At 41.6% G+C, this 19259-nt stretch overlaps 1 protein-coding gene across 13 annotated transcripts in view; it reads left to right on the plus strand.

The window, feature by feature from the left end:
• LIMCH1 (LIM and calponin homology domains 1) overlaps nt 1-19259 on the plus strand; it is a 281384-nt gene that overhangs the window by 164601 nt on the left and 97524 nt on the right. For 10 of the 13 annotated variants that reach the window (XM_006111913.4, XM_075930517.2, XM_075930518.2 and 7 more), the window contains 3 exons: nt 6035-6065; nt 8578-8688; nt 13439-13634. In XM_006111913.4, the coding sequence (XP_006111975.3) occupies nt 6035-6065; nt 8578-8688; nt 13439-13634 (338 nt within the window). Of the gene's footprint in view, nt 1-6034; nt 6066-8577; nt 8689-12329; nt 13167-13400; nt 13635-19259 lie in introns of those variants that run through there. The other 3 variants (XM_075930522.2, XM_014576140.4, XM_025187326.3) reach the window with 3 other exon arrangements.

Raw genomic sequence — 19259 nt, forward strand, 5'->3', positions numbered from 1 at the left:
TGTAGATATTAATATTCATGTACAACAGACACAAGCTAAGCATTCGGAATCCAGGTGCATGCCTAGACTAGATGCTCTGTTCAGAAATCCCTCCCTCCCCCCGGGATCGTTCAAAGAGCACCTTCGATTGATAACATTCTCTTGTATCTAAATACATTAGAAGGAAGAGGAAGACCAAGGACAGGGAAGGCCCACTGGTCAGTGAGGCGGGAGAAACAGTAACAGGAAACTTGGAAATGGCAGAGATGCTTAATGACTTCTTTGTTTCAGTCTTCACTGAGAAGTCTGAAGGAATGCCTAACATAGGGAATGCTAGTGGGAAGAGGGTAGGTTTAGAAGATAAAATAAAAAAAGAACAAGTTAAAAATCACCTAGAAAAGTTAGATGCCTGCAAGTCACCAGGGCCTGACGAAATGCATCCGAGAATACTCAAGGAGCTCATAGAGGAGGTATCTGAGCCTCTAGCTATCATCTTCGGAAAATCATGGGAGACAGGAGATATTCCAGAAGACTGGAAAAAGGCAAATATAGTGCCCATCTATAGAAAGGGAAATAAGAACAACCCAGGAAACTACAGACCAGTTAGTTTAACTTCTGTGCCAGGGAAGATAATGGGCAAGTAATTAGGAAATCATCTGTAAACACTTGGAAGGCAGCAAGGTGATTGGGAACAGCCAGCATGGATTTGTAAAGAATAAATCATGTCAAACCAATCTGATAGCTTTCTTTAATAGGATAACAAGCCCTGTGGATAAGGGAGAAGCGGTGGATGTGGTATGCCTAGACTTTAGTAAGGCATTTGATACGGTCTCACATGATATTCTTATCAATAAACTAGGCAAATACAACTTAGATGGGGCTACTAAGGTGGGTGCATAACTGGCTGGATAACCATACTCAGAGAGTAGTTATTAATGGTTCACAATCCTGCTGGAAAGGTATAACAAGTGGGGTTCCGCAGGGGTCTGTTTTGGGACCGGCTCCGTTCAATATCTTCGTCAATGATTTAGATATTCATAGAATCATAGAACATAGAGCTGGAAGAGACCTTAGAAGGTCATCAAGTCCAGCCCCCTGCTCTAGGCAGGACCAATCCCAACTAAATCAACCCGGCCAGGGATTTTGTCAAGCTGAGACTTAAACACCTCTAGGGATGGAGACTTCACTACTTCGCTAGGTAACCCATTCCAGTGCTTCACTACCCTCCTAGTGAAATAGCTTTCCTAATATCCAACCTGGACCTCTCCCACCACAACTTGAGACCATTGCTCCTTGTTTTACCATCTGTCACTACTGAAAACAGCCTCTCTCCATCCTCTTTGGAACCTCCCTTCAGGAAGTTGAAGGCTGCTATCAAATCACCCCTCACTCTTCGCTTCTGTAGACTAAACAGACCCAACTTCCTCAGCATCTCCTCATAGATCATATGCTCCAGCCCCCTAATCATTTTGGTTGCCCTCCGCTGGACCCTGTCCAATGTGTCCACATCCTTTTTGTAGTGGGGGGCCCAGAACTGGACACAATACTCCAGATGTGGCCTCACCAAAGCCAAATAAAAGGGAATAATGACATCTCTGGATCTGCTGGCAATGCTCCTCTTAATGCAACCTAATATGCCATTAGCCTTCTTGGCTACAAGGGCACACTGTTGACTCATATCTAGCTTCTCATCCACTGTAACCCCCAGATCCTTTTTGCAGAACTACTACTTAACGGGTTGGTCCCCAGCTTGTAACTATACTTGGGATTCTTCCATCCCAAGTGCGGGACTCTGCACTTGTCCTTGTTGAACCTCATCAGATTTCTTGTGGCCCAATCCTCCAATTTGTCTAAGTCACTCTGGATCCTATCTCTGCCCTCAAGCGTATCTACCTCTCCCCCTAGCTTAGTGTCATCCGCACACTTGCTGAGGGTGCAATCCATCCCCTCATCCCAGTCATTAATAAAGATATTGAACGAAACCGGTCCTAGAACCAAACCTTGGGGCACTCCACTAGAAACCGACCGCCATCCTGACATCGAGCCATTGATCACTACCTGCCGGGCCTGGCCTTCTATCCATCTTTCCATCCATTTATCCAATCCATATTCCCTTAACTTGCTGGCAAGAATATTGTGGGAGACCGTATCAAAAGCCTTGCTAAAGTCATGGTATATCACATCCACTGACTTTCCCATGTCCACAGAGCCAGTTACCTCATCATAAAAGCTAATCAGATTGGTCAGGCATGACTTGCCCTTTGTGAATCCATGCTGACTATTCCTAATCACTTTCTTCTCTTCCAAGTGCCTTAAAATGGATTCCTTAAGGATCCTTTCCATGATTTTTCCAGGAACCGAGGTAAGACTGACTGGCCTATAGTTCGCTGGATCGTCCTTCTTCCCTTTTTTGAAGATGGGTACAGAATGTACCCATATTGGCATAGAAAGTAAGCTTATTAAATTTGCAGATGATACCAAGCTGGGAGGGGTTGCAACTAATCTGGAGGATAGGGTCATAATTCAAAATGATCTGTACAAATTGGAGAAATGGTCTGAGGTAAACAGGATGAAGTTTAATAAAGACAAATGTAAAGTGCTCCACTTAGGAAGGAACAATCAGTTTCACACATACAGAATAGGAAGAGAATGTCTAGGAAGGAGTACGGCAGAAAGGGATCTAGGGTTTATAGTGGACCACAAGCTGAATATGAGTCAACAGTGTGAGGCTGTTGCAAAAAAAGCAAACATGATTCTGGGATGCATTAACAGGTGTGTTGTGAGCAAGACATGAGAAGTCATTTTTCCGCTCTACTCTGCGCTAGTTAGGCCTCAGTTGGAGTATTGTGTGCAGTTCTGGGCACCGCATTTCAAGAAGGATGTGGAGTAATTGGAGAGGGTCCAGAGAAGAGCAACAAGAATGATTAAAGGTCTAAAGAACATGACCTATGAAGGAAGGCTGAACGAATTGGGTTTGTTTAGTTTAGAAAAGAGAAGACTGAGGGGGAACATGATAGCAGTTTTCAGGTATCTAAAAGGGTGTCATAAGGAGGAGGGTGAAAATTTGTTCGTCTTGCCTCTGAGGATAGAACAAGAAGCAATGGGCTTAAAGTGCAGCAAGGGAGGTTTAGGTTGGACATTAGGAAAAAGTTCCTAACTGTCAGGGTAGTTAAACAATGGAATTAGTACCGGAGTTCGGACTAAGGGGGATTTAAAAATGGCGGCGTCTGGGAAGATGCAAATGAAGCCTAGGATATTTAAATCCCGAGCTTCATTTGCAACTCCGGTTGCCCTCATTTGCCTACCTAGCTCAAACTACTGAGCTAGTGTAGACATACCCTCAGAGAGGTTATCCAGCCAGTTATGCACCCACCTTATAGTAGCCCCATCTAAGTTGTATTTGCTTAGTTTATTCATAAGAAGATAATACGAGACCATATCAAATGCCTTACTAAAGTCTAGGTATACCACGTCCACCACTTCTCCCTTGTCCACAAGATTTGTTATCCTATCAAAGAAAGCTATCAGATTCGTTTGACGTGATTTGTTCTTTACAAATCCATGCTGGCTATTACTTTATTATCTTCCGGGTCTTTGCAAATGAATTCCTTAATTACTTGCTCCATTATCTTCCCAGCAAGTTAAGCTGGTAGTGAGCAGCAGGCAATGACAGAGAGATTCATCTGTATGTAGCGTCGCTTAGGGACTTTGTGAAACTGGCTTTTCTCTTACTTAGCCTGATTTTGATTGGGATCCCTGGTTCTTACCAAAACCAGTAGGGTTCTGCCCACTGCTGCCTAGAATGTTCTGTGAAAGTTTTTGAATTAATGCAGTTTTGAATGAGTTAAACTAAAAGTTAATAGTAAACTGGAGAATTGGATTGGCCCTCAGTATAACGTGGTGGTAGATGGACAGGGAGGTGCTTGTTGTCAGAAAATCTTTTCTTTCCCCCACTCTTCAGAGAAACTCACCTCCAGAAATCCAGCTGAAAAACTTTCCCTTGAACTTCCCAAGTTCATGTTGAAAGTCACTGGCTGTTTTTTCAGTTTGGACCTCTTTGGTCCAGCACCCTCAGGACCTGACCAGGGGACCTGATGAGGGGATTTGCTGGACCAGGAGAGGTTCCTTCCCTTATGGTCCGAGCTGTCTGCTGCCCCTGGGCCAGGGCTCCTATCCCCTGTGGTGCTATAGCTGCTGCCAGAGCACCATGGCTGTAGTTTTATGTTTGGAGGTCCCCAGCTCGGCAGCCAGGCTGGGGGCTGGAGCTGTCTGGCTGCCTCTGGAGTTGGAGCTTCCTTGATACAGACCTGCTGACCTAAACTGGCTCCAGTGGCTGGGGAGCTCCAGCCCCTGCGGCAGCCAGGGAACTCTGGCTCCCGCCCTCCGGCTCCGGGCAGGAAGCTCCACAGCCAGAGCCAGAGCTCCCTGGCTGGAGCTGGAGCTTTGCAGCCTCTGGAGGCAGAATGAGACTGGAGCTCCAGGGCCTGGGCCGGAGCTCCCCGGCCACTGCAGCAGAACTCCCCATTGCTGCCCACCCTGCATGCCCCTGCCCACACTTTACCACATTCCTGCCCTCTGCCCGATCTCCCTGTTCCTGGGCTCTGTGGTCCAGGAACCTCTGCGGTCCTGCCAGACCACGTGTGTTGCCAGACCAGAGAGTCCTGGTTAGGGAGGTACAACCTGTACTAAATGAACACCATAGTAAGAAAGATAATTCTACTCCCTAGTTTGCAGCCATTTTGAATGCTTATTTATTGTAGCAAAGATTGTTTATTCCATGCTGCAACATAAAACAAATCAATATTAAACTACACATGATTAAAATAATGGCATATCTTTTAATTCTTTTTGTGATTTATTTTTGTGCATTTAAATGGAATGTATTAAGCATACTTTTGGTCATTCAGCTATAAAAAGTTGTGATCTAATGCTTTACAAAATAGTCTGATGTTAATCAGATTAAATACTTTTTCATACTAAGATCGCAGTGGAAAAGAAAATATGAACAATATTTTTTTAGGATGAATTTACTAGAAGAAGAATGCACTTGGAAAACGACGGATTATTTTAAGTTCCTTTATTTTTCAGGCTTTCAGTATTTTCATAAATGTAAACAAACATTCTGATTTTGGCAGTCATATAAATTTATCACCAGAGTAGACTTGCATAGTTTGAAATGAATTAGCTTTTAATTTTATTCGGAGGATAATCTAAGCTAAATATTTGCAGTAAGTTTGTTTTGTTTGTATAATACGCTGATGTGTTAGACACATTCTTTTTATGTTCAGTACTCCAAGAAATTTCTTGGCTAAAAATAAAATGAATTTGAAGTGAAGCCTTATAATTTTCCTGTTGTTTGTGTTTTCACAACTTTGAGCTTCATGTAGGCTCCTAATTTAAGACTTCTAGACATAGTGAAGGAATGCTAGCGAAGGCATTTGCCCCCAAAAGGATGTTAGTCTTCAGTGTAAATGCTAAGTATACTTTCACAGAGCAGCAAACAGATATTATACTACAGGTGCACATGAGAAGACTGTAACTCTGTGTTATTAATTATTAATATCATCTGTGTTATTTCATCTCCCTTCTGCTGTGTGCATGATGTGGATTTTCTTTGTGAGATGTTCTCTGGGGCAAGCCATGTTTGTTTAAACATTTCAAGCATGTTCAATTTCTGTTTTACCATTGGGTATTCATGACATATTGGAGAGCAAAATTTGACCCTTGAACTGCAGTCGAGTTTTAGGGTTTAGGTCTTTAGTCTTCCTTGAGTACACAATTCTGTGTTTCATTCTTGGCACTAGCCACTTCACTGTGGGACTTCTATAGCATATTTTCTTTTTGCTTTGAAAGCGTTGTAATTTAATGATTGCAAAATACTCCCACATTATGAATGAATGCACAACATCTTCCTAGCTTTCTTGTGTTTCCAACCAACAGAAGCATCCTGCAGGCTTTTGTTAGGAAAACCACGTGATCTCCTACATACACACTCTTGGAAACAGTGTCTGCTTTCTGATTTTTCTTTCTTCTCTTTTTTTGTGTGTGCATCCAGGAACATTGACAACAGTAGGAAACTGAAAAATGTAAGTATTTAATTTTCAGTGTTTTCTTCTCTGGATAATCCTGGTTTTGGACGGAGTTAAAATTTAGATTGTAAAAGCTAGTACTGTGATGTAAATCTGAAAAAATCCTTTTGTACATTGAACATGCAGAGTTCATTTGAAACTAAGAAGAGTGCTGCAGAGGCAGACTGTCTCTGCAAACAAAATAGGATAGTGATAGAAATGTAGCCCTATTAGTCTGGGGTAGCTGAAGCAAAAACAAAAACAAAATAGGACTGTGCTAGTAGTATTGTTTCAAGCTAAATAAAGAAGTAAATAATTAAATCTCTTGATTACCAGTCTAATTTTGATTAACACTACCTACCATATCAAAAGCTAAATGTTTTTTGGATTTTCTGAATTTACTAGTTATACAATGATTATCATTTGGTTTATACTTTTGTGCAAAGCATATCTAACAGAGAATATAATACAAACTTCATTCACATTATGTGGATCTAAACTGTTGAATTGTCATTTTCCATTAGATTTGCTAGCTTTCTCTTTGAGTTTCCAAACTGATGTGTATGTTTTCCCAAGTAGGATGTGTTGTCAAAAGCAGAGTAGGCTAATTTTGTTTCACTTTTTGTTGATTTAAGCCATTAGCAGTAGTAATAATTTTGTAAGAGTAAGATTTAAAAAAAAAAAAAAATCTGAACTTGGCTAGTCCCAGATTTACCGGTAGTTACACTATCAAAGGTCAAGCAAACCTGGCTTTACTGCCATCTGTAAGCTACTGTAAATTCAATTTGTATTTAACATTCATCTACAGTTTAAGGAAATGCCAAGATCTTTCGCTTATAATTTTTCAAGCTAGTGATCCTTGATTGCAGGTAAAAAGGACTGAATATTTTGTTCCAAGTCTCAGAGAGGTAGCTGTGTTGATCTGTATCTCATGTTTTATTTTGTTCAGTCTTTCTGGTCATCAGGAGAGTAATATCTCCTTTTTCTAGCACACAAAGTTGGGAATGTTCTCATTCCATGGCTTTTTGGATTACTCTTTCCCTGGAAATTGGCTAAAAAGCGTTATATGCATGTGGTGTTCTTAAAGTAAAGTTAAGAAGGATTCATAAGTGTCTATGTAATGTAGACATTCCAGATGCATTAGTCTGTACTCCAAACTGGCAGCCAGTCAGAATTGCTTGCAAAGGTGTCATTTTTGGAAATATTTTCAACTCTGGATGAGTAAGGGAGGAGAAGATTGAGTGCTTGCAAAACAAAGAAACAAAAAAACCCTGAGCATAGCATAAACCACCTCTCATCACTTAATTAGTTACGAAAATTAATTAGATAGTTTCTTAGTTCCAAACAGTACTGTGTCTTCAAGTATTTGTACGTAACTTGAAAGCACAATGCTGTTTTTGCATGTATTTGCTATTCTGTGTTGCGTTAAATTTATCTTGATGATCAGCTACTTATCCACATCTCTCTCTCATAGTTGCCATCAAATATGGGGTTATTAATAAAACTAAAAAACTCCTATTAAAAGGTTTACATTATAAGAAATAAAGGTGCCAGAAATGATTTCTTGTCTTCCTAAAAAAGTATGATAGTTTTAAGCATTCAAGAAAGATGTTGGATTTTGAGAGTTTTGGACAACTGAAATTCTCTATTACCAGAACAGATACAGTCCTGCCAGTGCCAGAACAGGTTTCTCTTCTTGGCTCCATCATTGCATATGACCTTAACCTAGAGAAACTACCTCAAGGAATGAGAGTTTATGTAAGGGTCTATAAGCTTAGGCCTTGGCTAAACTTAGGCATAGGCCATCTTATTTCTGATGGTGGTTTCTTCATTATGGCAAATGTCCAGTTGAAGGTTAGGTGAAACCATCAACTTATTCCACCTAAGGTGCAGAAAAACTGCTAGATGGTCCAAGCTTTTAATATTGATCTAAGGGTTTCTTGAGTCATAAAATTAGAGGTGAAGTTCATTGACTCTTATCAATAATATTGGGGTAGGTGAAAACTGAACTCACTTTTCTTTTCTTCAAATGTACCCTGACATATTTGTTGTGTGTTTCATTATGTATTTTAATGAAGGAATACCATTATTAATAATTTTATCCAGCCACCATTGCCTTTATTTTACCATGAGCTTTAGAAATCTTCATTATTGGAAGGTAATTCTTTTGAGTTTTCTTCACTTTGTGGGTTCTTTTGAATATTGATTGAGCTTTATTTTTGCTGCTTACTTATCAGCCAGATATGACACAGCAGTGGTTTTTATTAAAATGTCAGCAAGCTTAGTGTATCTTTTTAATAAACTGCAAATTCTGTGAGATTATTATACCTTTAATAGATGCATTGTGTATTTGTTATTAACCATTTAACCATCCTCCCTTCCTAACCCAAAGAGTGGAATTCAGATTTAGAACAAATTCTCAAATTCACTAGTGATTTGGAGTTCAAAATAAATGAAGATGTTCTTAGGAAAAGTAAATTTAGCAAATTAAGTGTGTAGATTTTCAGTTAATGATTCCTGATTTCTGTAGGTTCTAGTTACCATTTATTGGCTGGGGAAAGCAGCAAACAGATGCACTTCATACAGTGGAGCAACACTGAACCTGAAGGAGTTTGAGGGATTGCTGGCCCAGATGAGAAAGGTATCTTTTTTTGTTGGTGTTTCTGGCTGGAAATTTAGTTTTTAATTATTGAAGATTGAAGTCCCACAATAATGCTTTCTGATATCTGTTGTTATAACTTAGAAGGGGACAGTGAGCTTGGGTAGTGGGAGTGAGTTATTTTTTTGGAAAGCTCCTGACTATATTACATACTGTAAATACAGCGATAGCTATTTGCTTTTTTTTTTTTTTTTTGGTAGAGGTTTTGCAGATGCTATGGATGTAGAAATTACCAGCTGCAGGACTTGAGATAGTTATATAACATAACACTTAGAGCTGAGCGAATAAGTGATGATTTGGTTCAGGGGCCAAAATGAAAAATCTGGGGTGGGGAGAAATAGGTTCTGTTTAATTTGAAACAAACATTTTTTTGGTTTACTTCAGGTAGAATAAAATATATTGTATACACATTGAATTGCTTTCAGGTTTTCCATGCTTTTATTTGTTTGCACTTTTTTAATTTGCTAAATTTTGAAATGAAATCTATGTCAAAACAAAAAGTCTACACATTTTGTTGCTAAATGGCTAAAATGAGATATTTTGACATTTTTGATTTTTTTTTTTTTTGCCAGAACTATTCACTTGGGGTATGTCTACACACAATTTTTATTTCGGGAGAAGGATGCAAGTAGTGCTGCACATTTGCATACTTCCTCCGGTTTTTTTGCGGAAGACGCTCTTCCGGTATTTACCCGCATCTAGATGTGGCCAAATTTCTAAATAAAACCCTATTTTGAAAGACTCCTGTAAACCTCGTTGTAGGAGGAATAAGGGGTCTTTTAAAAAAGTGGTTTATTTCAAAATTCGGCCGCATGTAGACATGGGTAAATACCGGAAGAGCGTTTTCGGGGGAGGGGCGGAAGGAGGAAGTATGCAAATGTGCAGCGCTATTTGCATCCTTTTCCCAAAATAAAAATTTTGGGTAGACATACCCTGAGTTTGATCCAAATTCATTAATAGTTTTGGTGCCCTAAAAGTATGTATTTTTGAGAATTACTAATTGCTGAAAATATATTGTCCTGTACTTGTTAAAATGGTAATGTTCATAATTCGGTGTTCCTGCTCTTTGCTTATCACATACCAATTGACTGCTCTCGAGAGAGAAAACTTGCAAAGTGAGTCAGAGGGCCTAAAACCTTAGAATCTGATTAAAGAACATATTAGAACTCTCAGATTGTGGTGAACAATATTTTCCTCAGCCAGTTTTCAGTTGAACCAAAAGTTTCAATTGAAGAATATAAAATTTCAACAGTCAAAGTGGGTGGGGAAAGGAGATGTATGTGTATGTCACATGTAGCAGAACCTTGATCATTTGTGTTTAGCCAAACTCTTAATCTTGGATGAAAATGGATGTCAGAATTTACAGGCCATTGCAGATCAGATCAGCCAGGTTCTGCTGCTGAAAAGAGGCCTGAGCAGAGTGTAACACCGATCCCACAGCCCAGTCAGTAGTACTACAAGTAGGCTGCAGTGGATTTTGAAACTCCTCACACTGTTGCTCCTTGTGGCTCTACTGAGGTCACTGGGATAGTGAATAAGTACTTCATGGCTGGCAACTGATAATCAGAATTTCTGGATCTTCTCCTTTCCCCTCCCAAAGTCTACCATTGTAGAAGTAGATACTGCCTACCTACTGCATCTCACAAAGGCTCCTGCTTTGCCTTGCATACAAAACAGTCCATCCCACCATGGCTGGCTGGCACATTCTGCTTGCCTGTGCACTGCTGCCTGCTACTGACTCATTGATCTATCTGGGGCATTCAGACTTGGGAATCCCAAGGGACCTGCAGTAAACGGTTCCCAGAAATGAAGAACTCAACTAGTCGATTTCGGTTACCACATGCTAATGAATAGAGAAAGCCTTTAGATAAGCTGCCATCTTGCTTCTCTTCCTTTCTCTTAGACTGTCTTTCTTAGGGGAGTCTATTGCCTGTGTGAACCCAGCCATAGGAGCAAGAAAACATGGCAAAGTGCCTTGTTCTGTTGGGGAAATAAAAGATGCATCTCTGCAGTGAAGGGAAAAAAGGAGGGGCCTTACTGTGCCTCTTCCTTCAGCAATAGGACAATAGCAAATATTTTTATGTTTATGGGTGTATTTATAAAATTCATATATGGAGATAATACATTCAGTTATGATATCTGTAGGATGTACATTTAACATCCTAACTGGCTTTCTGGCCCATTGCCCTGTGACTTAATTCTGTCATTCTGAAGTCCTGGGAAGCTTCAAAAAACCTGTCTTTTTAGAAAAAATGTAATTCTGCATCCATCTACTGAAGATTTGTTTTTCCTTCTCTGGCCCACTCTCTCCACCACACAAAAAAATTACATTTGGGTAAGGCCCAAGGTTAGAAAAGTGAAGCCCCTACATCACTGACAGCTTTACCATACATAAAAATGTTAGGCTTCAGTGTTATTTTATAACCTTGTCAGACTAGGAACAGGAGTTCTGTGTTTCTGGAAAGGAGAGATTCCTACTACCTCCCCTTGGCCAGTGCATTGTGTTATGTTATGGGAATATCTTTTCAAGAAGTGTCCCAGAACTGATGTAAATGAAATGTAGAGTGTTTCTATTCAGTAGATAATACACACTCAAAATTAGAGCAAGTATCTGTACTAGCCTGTAACAATCTTTTGGGAGAATGAGATGCCAACAGGAAGGCTAAATAGTATGTGTTACAGGAGAATTACTATAGTATATAGCACTATCTTTTGTACACTTGCATACTTTTATCTATAGTTCCCCCCCCCCCCGCCCCCCAGTAATTAAAAAGTAAACTAAATTAAAGTTAACCAGCTAATAAAATGGAGAATTTTGGAGTCCATTCATTCGCACTTCATTCAGTGTTTTAAAGCGTGAAATAGTTGAATAATGTGTGTTTTCAGCCTGAACTTTTGAATAGTTTATCTGATTTCTATCCCTCTTGCTATTGGGTGTTTCCATGACTTTCTAACATCTTATTTTAAGAAAGTGGAAGTTTGCCAGAGGACTGAATACCAGCTGATTGATATGTAAAGATGGGGAACTTTAGAGAACCTTTTTCTGAATCTGGATCTGGACAAGATTTCAAATAGTTTCAAGGAAAAGGACAAAGAGGATTTTGAAAGGATGTAATTGTTCTTGGAGCTATATACTTAATGTAGATTTTAGGAAGACAGGTATATGTTGAACAATGTGTGTATATACCATTACTAAACCAGGGATAAGAGAGGAAAACACATAGAATTAACGCACTAACTTGTTAACATATTTTAAATTTAGAAATGGAACAAAACTTGTTCAATCCCAGTGTGTGTACTCAGTGACTATTGGTATTACTGTGATTATGCTTGGCCTTAAGGAACCTTTGGTGCTGGACATATTTTGGCTGCAAGTTATTTCGTGGCTCTAATTAAGTCTTCTTCCTGGAAAGTCTACAGAACACAAGTGTCTAATCTTGCCTTTCCCTCTTAGCCTCTCCCTTTGAATATTGAGCTTCTGATTGATATTATGATGCTCCCTTTCTCAGCTCCTCTTTCTGCAGTAATTCTTCTATGCTAAGGAGGCTGTTGACTTTATTATACCATGATGTTGATTGATCGGATCACTGGCAATACTAATAATGACAACAGTAACTGTAAAGGACAGTTGGAGATACTCTCAACTCAGTTATCTAGCTCCAACTATCTGTAGTCCATAGGTGTTTTTAATTGGAAACTTGAAAATTCATATTTAAGTGTGTCAGGAAAAAAATGTACATTCCAGTCATTTCAGATTTAAAAATGTCAGCCTGCTAATGTCACCCACGTCACTTGATTATTTTTTTTTCAGTGACAGTCTGGCAGAGAAAAAAAACTATAGAGATTTATCTTTTGAATAAGAGAGTAGGTACTTTTGTTTTTCTCAGCCTGTGCTATTGTAATTAATGTTAAGAAACTGGATGAAACAAGGGATTTATTATAATGCAAGGGTGAGGATGGCTTCTATTGACCTTTCTCTCTGCTGGAGTTTCAGCATTTTAGTATGTGCTGCTTGCGCTGGAAAGAATTTATAATCACAGGGCTGTCAAAGACAACCATTGTTCTCACTGCTCTGAACATGTGGGTCAGCTACAAGTGCTTTCATATCCCCCAGAGCCAGGAGCTGGCAAAGAGTAAAGAGCACGACTGAATTCTTCAGAGGCATCAGGAAAAGCGTTTTGCATATTTTTCATTGCTGATTGCTTTAGAAAGACATCCCTCTTTCATAGTAGGAATTTCTCTTCAAGGTAGAGGGAGGCTGGGACACACTGCTTCATTATTTTGCCGGGCTGAAGCGACAACAACAAATGCTGCCTGCTGGTGTCCCAGCCAGATACAATAGATAGACCGGAGGAATTAATCTGCAGGATAGTGAGTTTATCCCTGACTCAGCCATGAGGTCAAATTTATAATGCCTTTGCCAGGGGGCTATGGACTACGGAGGACAAGTTAAGTTTCAGGTTTATTTCAGTTTTGATACTTTTATTAACCTGCCTATTGCAACTGTATTTGAAATAACTATATTAATCCAAAGCATGTGTGTTCTTTTTAATCAGTATGAAAGGAAGTTTTATTGAAATATCATGGTTTTGATTTGAGCAAAAGAAGTGCTATGATTGGGGAAAGAGATTTTATTGCATTAGTAATATACTTTGGACTCAAATGCATAATGAATCTCATTTTTGTGTCGCCAGCTTCTTTTTGAAGAGGTAACTTCTGTATTTGCATGTAGGAAACCGAAGATATTGAAAGCCCCAGACGCAACATCCGTGACAGTGGTTATATTGATTGCTGGGACTCTGAACGCAGCGATTCTCTTTCCCCCCCTCGCCATGGCAGAGATGATTCCTTTGACAGTCTGGATTCGTTTGGTTCCCGCTCACAGCAGACACCATCTCCAGATGTAGTGCTCAGAGGAAGCAGCGATGGTAAGTGTCAATCACAAGGAGACGCATGCAAAACATTGACTGTGTCACCTAGCACTTTCAGTGCAAAGGCAGCCATTCAAAAGCTGGATGCAGTTTTTGAATAATGATGTCGCCTGTGAATTGGTAAAAGAAACTGTCTTTGAATGCAGATTTTTGTTTCTTTGGGTCAACAGATAATTTTGCCAGCAGTTTATTTGTGGTCTACTTCAGTTACTTTAGCATGGATAGTAAAATGAGTTATACCATACAGGTGTAATTTATGACATGATGTTTTTCTAGTTTTCAGGCTTGCAGATACATTTTGCAGACATATATCAGCTCATAAGCAAGGCTGAAGCAAGATCTAAGAATACAAGAGGGGGAAAATGTTAAAAAAAAATCAAATGCCCTATAAATCAACTGGTCATTTAAGAGAAAATGGAAACCTGTTGGAAACTGTTGATACCGAGGACAGTTTTGAAGTACAGTCTTGTGAAAATACAGTTATGGCAATTCTTGGCAAAAAACCAAGTGATTTGATAGTCGTCCTTACAACCCACTCAGCCAGGGCATGCAGCTCTGACCTTCAACTTGTCCAGAATATCCTCTGTGTCCTGTTGTGTCAGAGTATGAGGTGCTGTGAATATGAACAACTATCCTCTAGGAAGTAGAGTTAGAGCTTGTGTTAAGTGTGATTCCAATCCAAAGCTTCTAGGATAGAAATGCCTTCTCTTCAGCTTTCTTCACAGAGTATCCTAGGTGAGCAGCTCAGTTACTTCCGTGTTAAGCATGGAAGATGAATTGCCTACATCAGTGGTCTCCAGCCTTTTTAGCCATAATATCACTTTTTCAATTTAAGTGCAATGTAAGATCTACCTCACACCCAAATACCCTTGCCCCACTTCCTGCCTGCCTGCTCCTTCTATGAAGTCCTGCCCCTGCTCCACCCCTCCAGAAAGCAACAGGCACATGCAGCAATGGCTCCATGTGCTGCCCCTCATCTACAGTCACTGAGCCCACATCTTCTACTGGCCATGGTTCCCTGTTACTGATCAGTGGGAGCTGCAGGAGTGGTGTCTGCAGGCAAGGACAGCGTGTGGAGACCCCCTGCTCTGCCTTTCTCAGGGGCTGCAGGGATATGCCAGCCACTCCCAGGAAGCAGCAATTACCACAGGGATAATGACTCCGGCCACAACAGGTTAGGCATTTTAGAACTCACTACTCAAAGAATTACATTTAAGCTTAAGAGAGAAATGAAAATTATGAAATGCAGACTAGTCAAAAACAAAAAACTAACCCACTTTGCAAGTAGTAAAAGAAATAACAATCGCCCTCCTCATATGTGTTGCATGAGGAGAGGAGAGTGAAGGACAGTGTGTGTTTGTGAGAATGACAGACATGCACACAGAGTGTGTGAGAGTGACAGGGATTTGCATTGCTAAGCTCCCTCCACCCCCTGCTCACTATGTGGAGATGGGTTACAGGAGTGGGGGGAGAGTGGACACCCCCCCATCAGCACTTCCTCACACCCTGCACAGCAAGCAGGAGGCTCCAGGGGCGCAGCTCCAAGGCAGAGGGTAGGAGCAGCACGACAGTGGGTGGAGGGACAACTGAAGTGCCAGTGTTTGATAGTTTCTTGGCCAAACCAGTTAGGATCACCTGTTGGAGGCCCCAAGATCTATCGGTAGATGCTGATCTACTTGTTGGTTGACCACTGGCCTATATAGTATATTCTGAAAATCCATCATTTCTGTTCAAACATATCTGGCTCACCTGCTACCAGAGCCTCCCAGCCCTGGACCATCCGCCAGCCTCCTGCCCAGCTCCCCCTTGTCACCAGCCTCACTGCCCTGCTGGCCTGTCCCCCCATCTCCTTCCCTGCTATGCCAAGCAGCCCAGTTCCTTGCTCACCAGGTTTCTTGCCCCACAGGGTAGCCCTGCTGTGGCACGCTGAATTCCTTGCTCTGTCAGGCTGCCTCACTGGGTTGTGCCTGGCTGCCCGTTTTCAGTGTGTTGGGCAGCCCAGCAGCATGGGTAGCCCAGGCGCCAGCCCTCCACTGGGACCCTCTGGTCTTGGAAGACCCGTGATCCTGCCGGATGACAGATGTTGCTGGATCAGGGAGTCCTGGATTACAGAGGTTCAACTTGTAGTAACTTTAATAACCAAATGAAATGGTGGCTGTTTTACTCATGTAAAAGAAACAAACTGGAGAAAGAGGTTATTAGGTGTGTCAGTGGTAGGTACAGCTCAGGCAGATTAATCATTAAAACATGCTAACTTGAACCAGTAAGTAGTTGCCCTAATGGGGTCTATGGTTAATATTTCCATTTGGGAGCTGGCTTGATGTCCTCACCCAGGCAATGGACTCTGCAAGAAGAAACAGAGAAGACTATTCAGCAGTCTCTTAAACTATAGTGGAGCTATAGATACACTGACAAATATAAGAGTACAGCCATTAATTGTAACAGTGGTACTAGCCCAGTGGTAACCAGACAGTAGATTGGGATCTACCGGTAGATCTTGGGGCCTCCAACAGGTTATATTGACTGGTCTGGCCAGGAAGCTATCAAGCACTGGCACTTCAGTTGCCCCTCCACCCACTGTCACGCTGCTCCTGCCCTCTGCCTTGGAGCTGCCCTCCTGGGAGCCTCCTGCTTGCTGTCCAGGATGTCAAAGGGAGAAGAAGGGGGTCGCTGATGTCAGGGTGTCCCTCCTCCCCCCACTTCTGTACCTTATCTCCACACAGAGAGAAGGGGATGGAGGGAACTTGGCAATGTAAAGCTCTGTCATTCTCATGAACACACACTGTCCTTCACTCTCATCTCCCAACCCAAGTAACATGTTGTTACTTTTTTTTACTGATTGCAAAGTAGGTCATATTTGATTTCTGACTGGTCTGTGCATTTCATAATTTTCATTTCTCTCTTACGCTTACATTTAATTCTTTGGATAGTGAGTTTTAAAATGCCTAACCTGTCGTGGCTGGAGTCATTATCCCTGTGGTAACTGCTGCTTCTGGCACGTCCCTGACATGTCCTTGCAGCCCCTGAGAAAGGCAGAGCAGGGGGTCACCACATACTGTCCTTGCCTGCAGACACCACTCCTGCAGCTCCCATTGATCAATAACAGAGAACTGTGGCCAGTAGAAGCTGTGGGCTCAGCGCCTGTAGCTGAGAGGCAGCACAAAAGGGGGCCTTGCTGTACATGCCAGCTGCTTTCAGGAGTGGTGCAGGGCCAGGGCAAGAGTAAGCCTGCCTTAACCCCACTGCTCCACCACCCAGACGCTGTCTTGGTTAAATGTCTCAGAGCCTGCTTCCTGAACCTCTGTCCAAGTCTTGAACCTCCTCTTGCACCCAATCACCTGCCCCAGACGTGAGTTCCCCTGCACCCAAACTCTTTCCCTGAGCTTGGACCCTGAAACCCTTCCTGAACCCCAAACCACTACTCTGGGCTAAGCCTCGATTCCCTCCCACACTCCAAATTCCTTGGCCCAAAACCAGAGCCTGCACCCCAACTCCCTACCCCAGCCCCGGGGCAAGTGAATGAGGATGTGGAAGGAAGGGGGGTGGAGTGAGTACGGTGAGGCCTCAGAGAAGGGGTGGAGCAGGGGCAGGCCTCAGAGAAGGGGTGGGAAGGAAGTGGGGCAAGGTTTGAGGCATATCTTACATTGCACTTACATTGAAAAGCTGATTTTGTGTTTCATAAGGTTGGAGACAGCTGTTCTATCTCGTAAATAAATACTTTATTTGGCCATCTGTGGTACTAGAGGTGATATTCCCTTCGTGCATCTACAGAGGCTCCTTGAACACTGCTTTGTATGTTAGTAGGAGCAGGGAATACTGGTCAGGCTGGTGAGATCTGCTGCCTTTTGTTCCCATTTTGGGCTCCTACAAGGGCATGTGAAAGCACAAAGATAACTGCAAATGAATTTTATAAATAGCGTCAAGGCTGAGAGCTCAAAACAAGTGACAAGAAAAATCACTGAAAGTTAAAGAAGCCCTTTGTCTTCTGACATGCTGTTATCTAGACATGTCAGTGCTTGTAGACCTGGACCCACAATCCTAGAGGCGACCAAGGGAGGAAGCAGAGGATCTGCTTTCATTTCTTCTACCATCATGGGCCTTTGCTGGTGGATCAGAGTCTGTTCTTTCAGGATCCATCTGCATTCAGGACAGAACTAAACACTAGGACAAAATTAGATTATGGCATAAAAGTAGCACTAAGGCACATGCCCCACTCCTGATTCCTATCTTGTGGCCCTGCTCAGCTTAAAAATAAGGCACGCGTCGTCATGCTAAATGCTAGTGCTTCATTAATATGTTACTAGCCAGCATTCATATGCTAATTCCTCTGAACCTAAATCTGGGCAATGCAAAAATACCTGGCAAAAAGCATGTTGTGAATTCGGCTGAATAGTTGATTCCAATAGTGTGTCTAGTGGTCCTTCCTCACTCTGGTCTTTTACCCTTTTCTTATCCATCTCCAAGCAAGTACGTTTGGCATTGCAACGGAATGAACTATCCTTTACAGACACCATTCCTGACACATTTAACCCTCTTTTCTCTTTCAGTTATCCACAATCTCATCATGATTTTTTGTGAATTTATTTGTTAACCTTAATTGTTGAGCTAGATAATGCAAATACAGTTTGCGCAGTCTGATAGGTTTTCTAAATTGTGTGGCATTTTCTTCTGTTCCCTGTTTTGGAAACTTAACCTTTATAACCTGGAGTTACTCTTGGCTTTGGCAAGTTTTTGTAATAAATATACATAATTTTGCTAAGATTGTCTTGAAAGAGGTTTCCAAATCACTGGACAGTACTTCTGCTGCAAATGCTCTTATAAAGAATAGTTGTGTTTGTGATTCTTTAGCTTTCTAAGAAAATTCTTGCCACTAAAATATTATTCACTTAGTGTTGTCCGTGAATGTGAATTTAAAAAATGGATCATGAATACCAACAAAATCAATTAGTAGCTTAAATTCACAAGAAGAGTCCGACAACTTTCTTTAACGTTGTTTGCATCTTACCTCTTCCCCTCGCACTCTGACTCTGATCTTTCCACCGTTTGTTTCCATTCTTCACCAAAAAGTACCTCCCAAACTATTTGTTCTGACCCATTCACTTCTGCCTTTTCCTTCCTTATCTGCTATTTCCAAATTATCTATCGACTTACCCTTTTCTCTTTCAGACTTAAGTTTCTACTCATGTTCTCATGTGCTAAAGTAATTGATCCATGAGCTAGTGGAGGACTGATTAGATTACCGGGGGACTGGTCTACATTACACAGTTGGGTTGACATAAATCAGTGTATGTTGACTCAGTTATGTGCACGAACACACTAAAACCTTGTTCTGCCAATGTAAGTGCCCTAATAATAATGGTAACTCCACCTCCATAAAAGGTTCTGTTGGTGCACTTAGTGTCATCGTGTAGGACTGCATTGCTTGCATTGGTTGTCAGCTGTCTTGGAGCAGTCAAAGTGACAAGAAAATTGTGCATCTAGAGCCTGGCTGCTCCCCACTCCCAGCAGGGATGCTGCCCAGAGACTACGCATGCTCCAGATAAGGGAGGCAAGTAGCCTGGACAGCTGCCCTCTCCACTTCCAGCCAGGAGCAGTGAGGCATGAAACCCCCAAAGCGGAGTT

Source organism: Pelodiscus sinensis, chromosome 4 (genome assembly GCF_052426305.1).
Source record: "Pelodiscus sinensis isolate ZL-2025 chromosome 4, ASM5242630v1, whole genome shotgun sequence".
Classification (NCBI taxonomy): Eukaryota; Metazoa; Chordata; order Testudines; family Trionychidae; genus Pelodiscus; species Pelodiscus sinensis.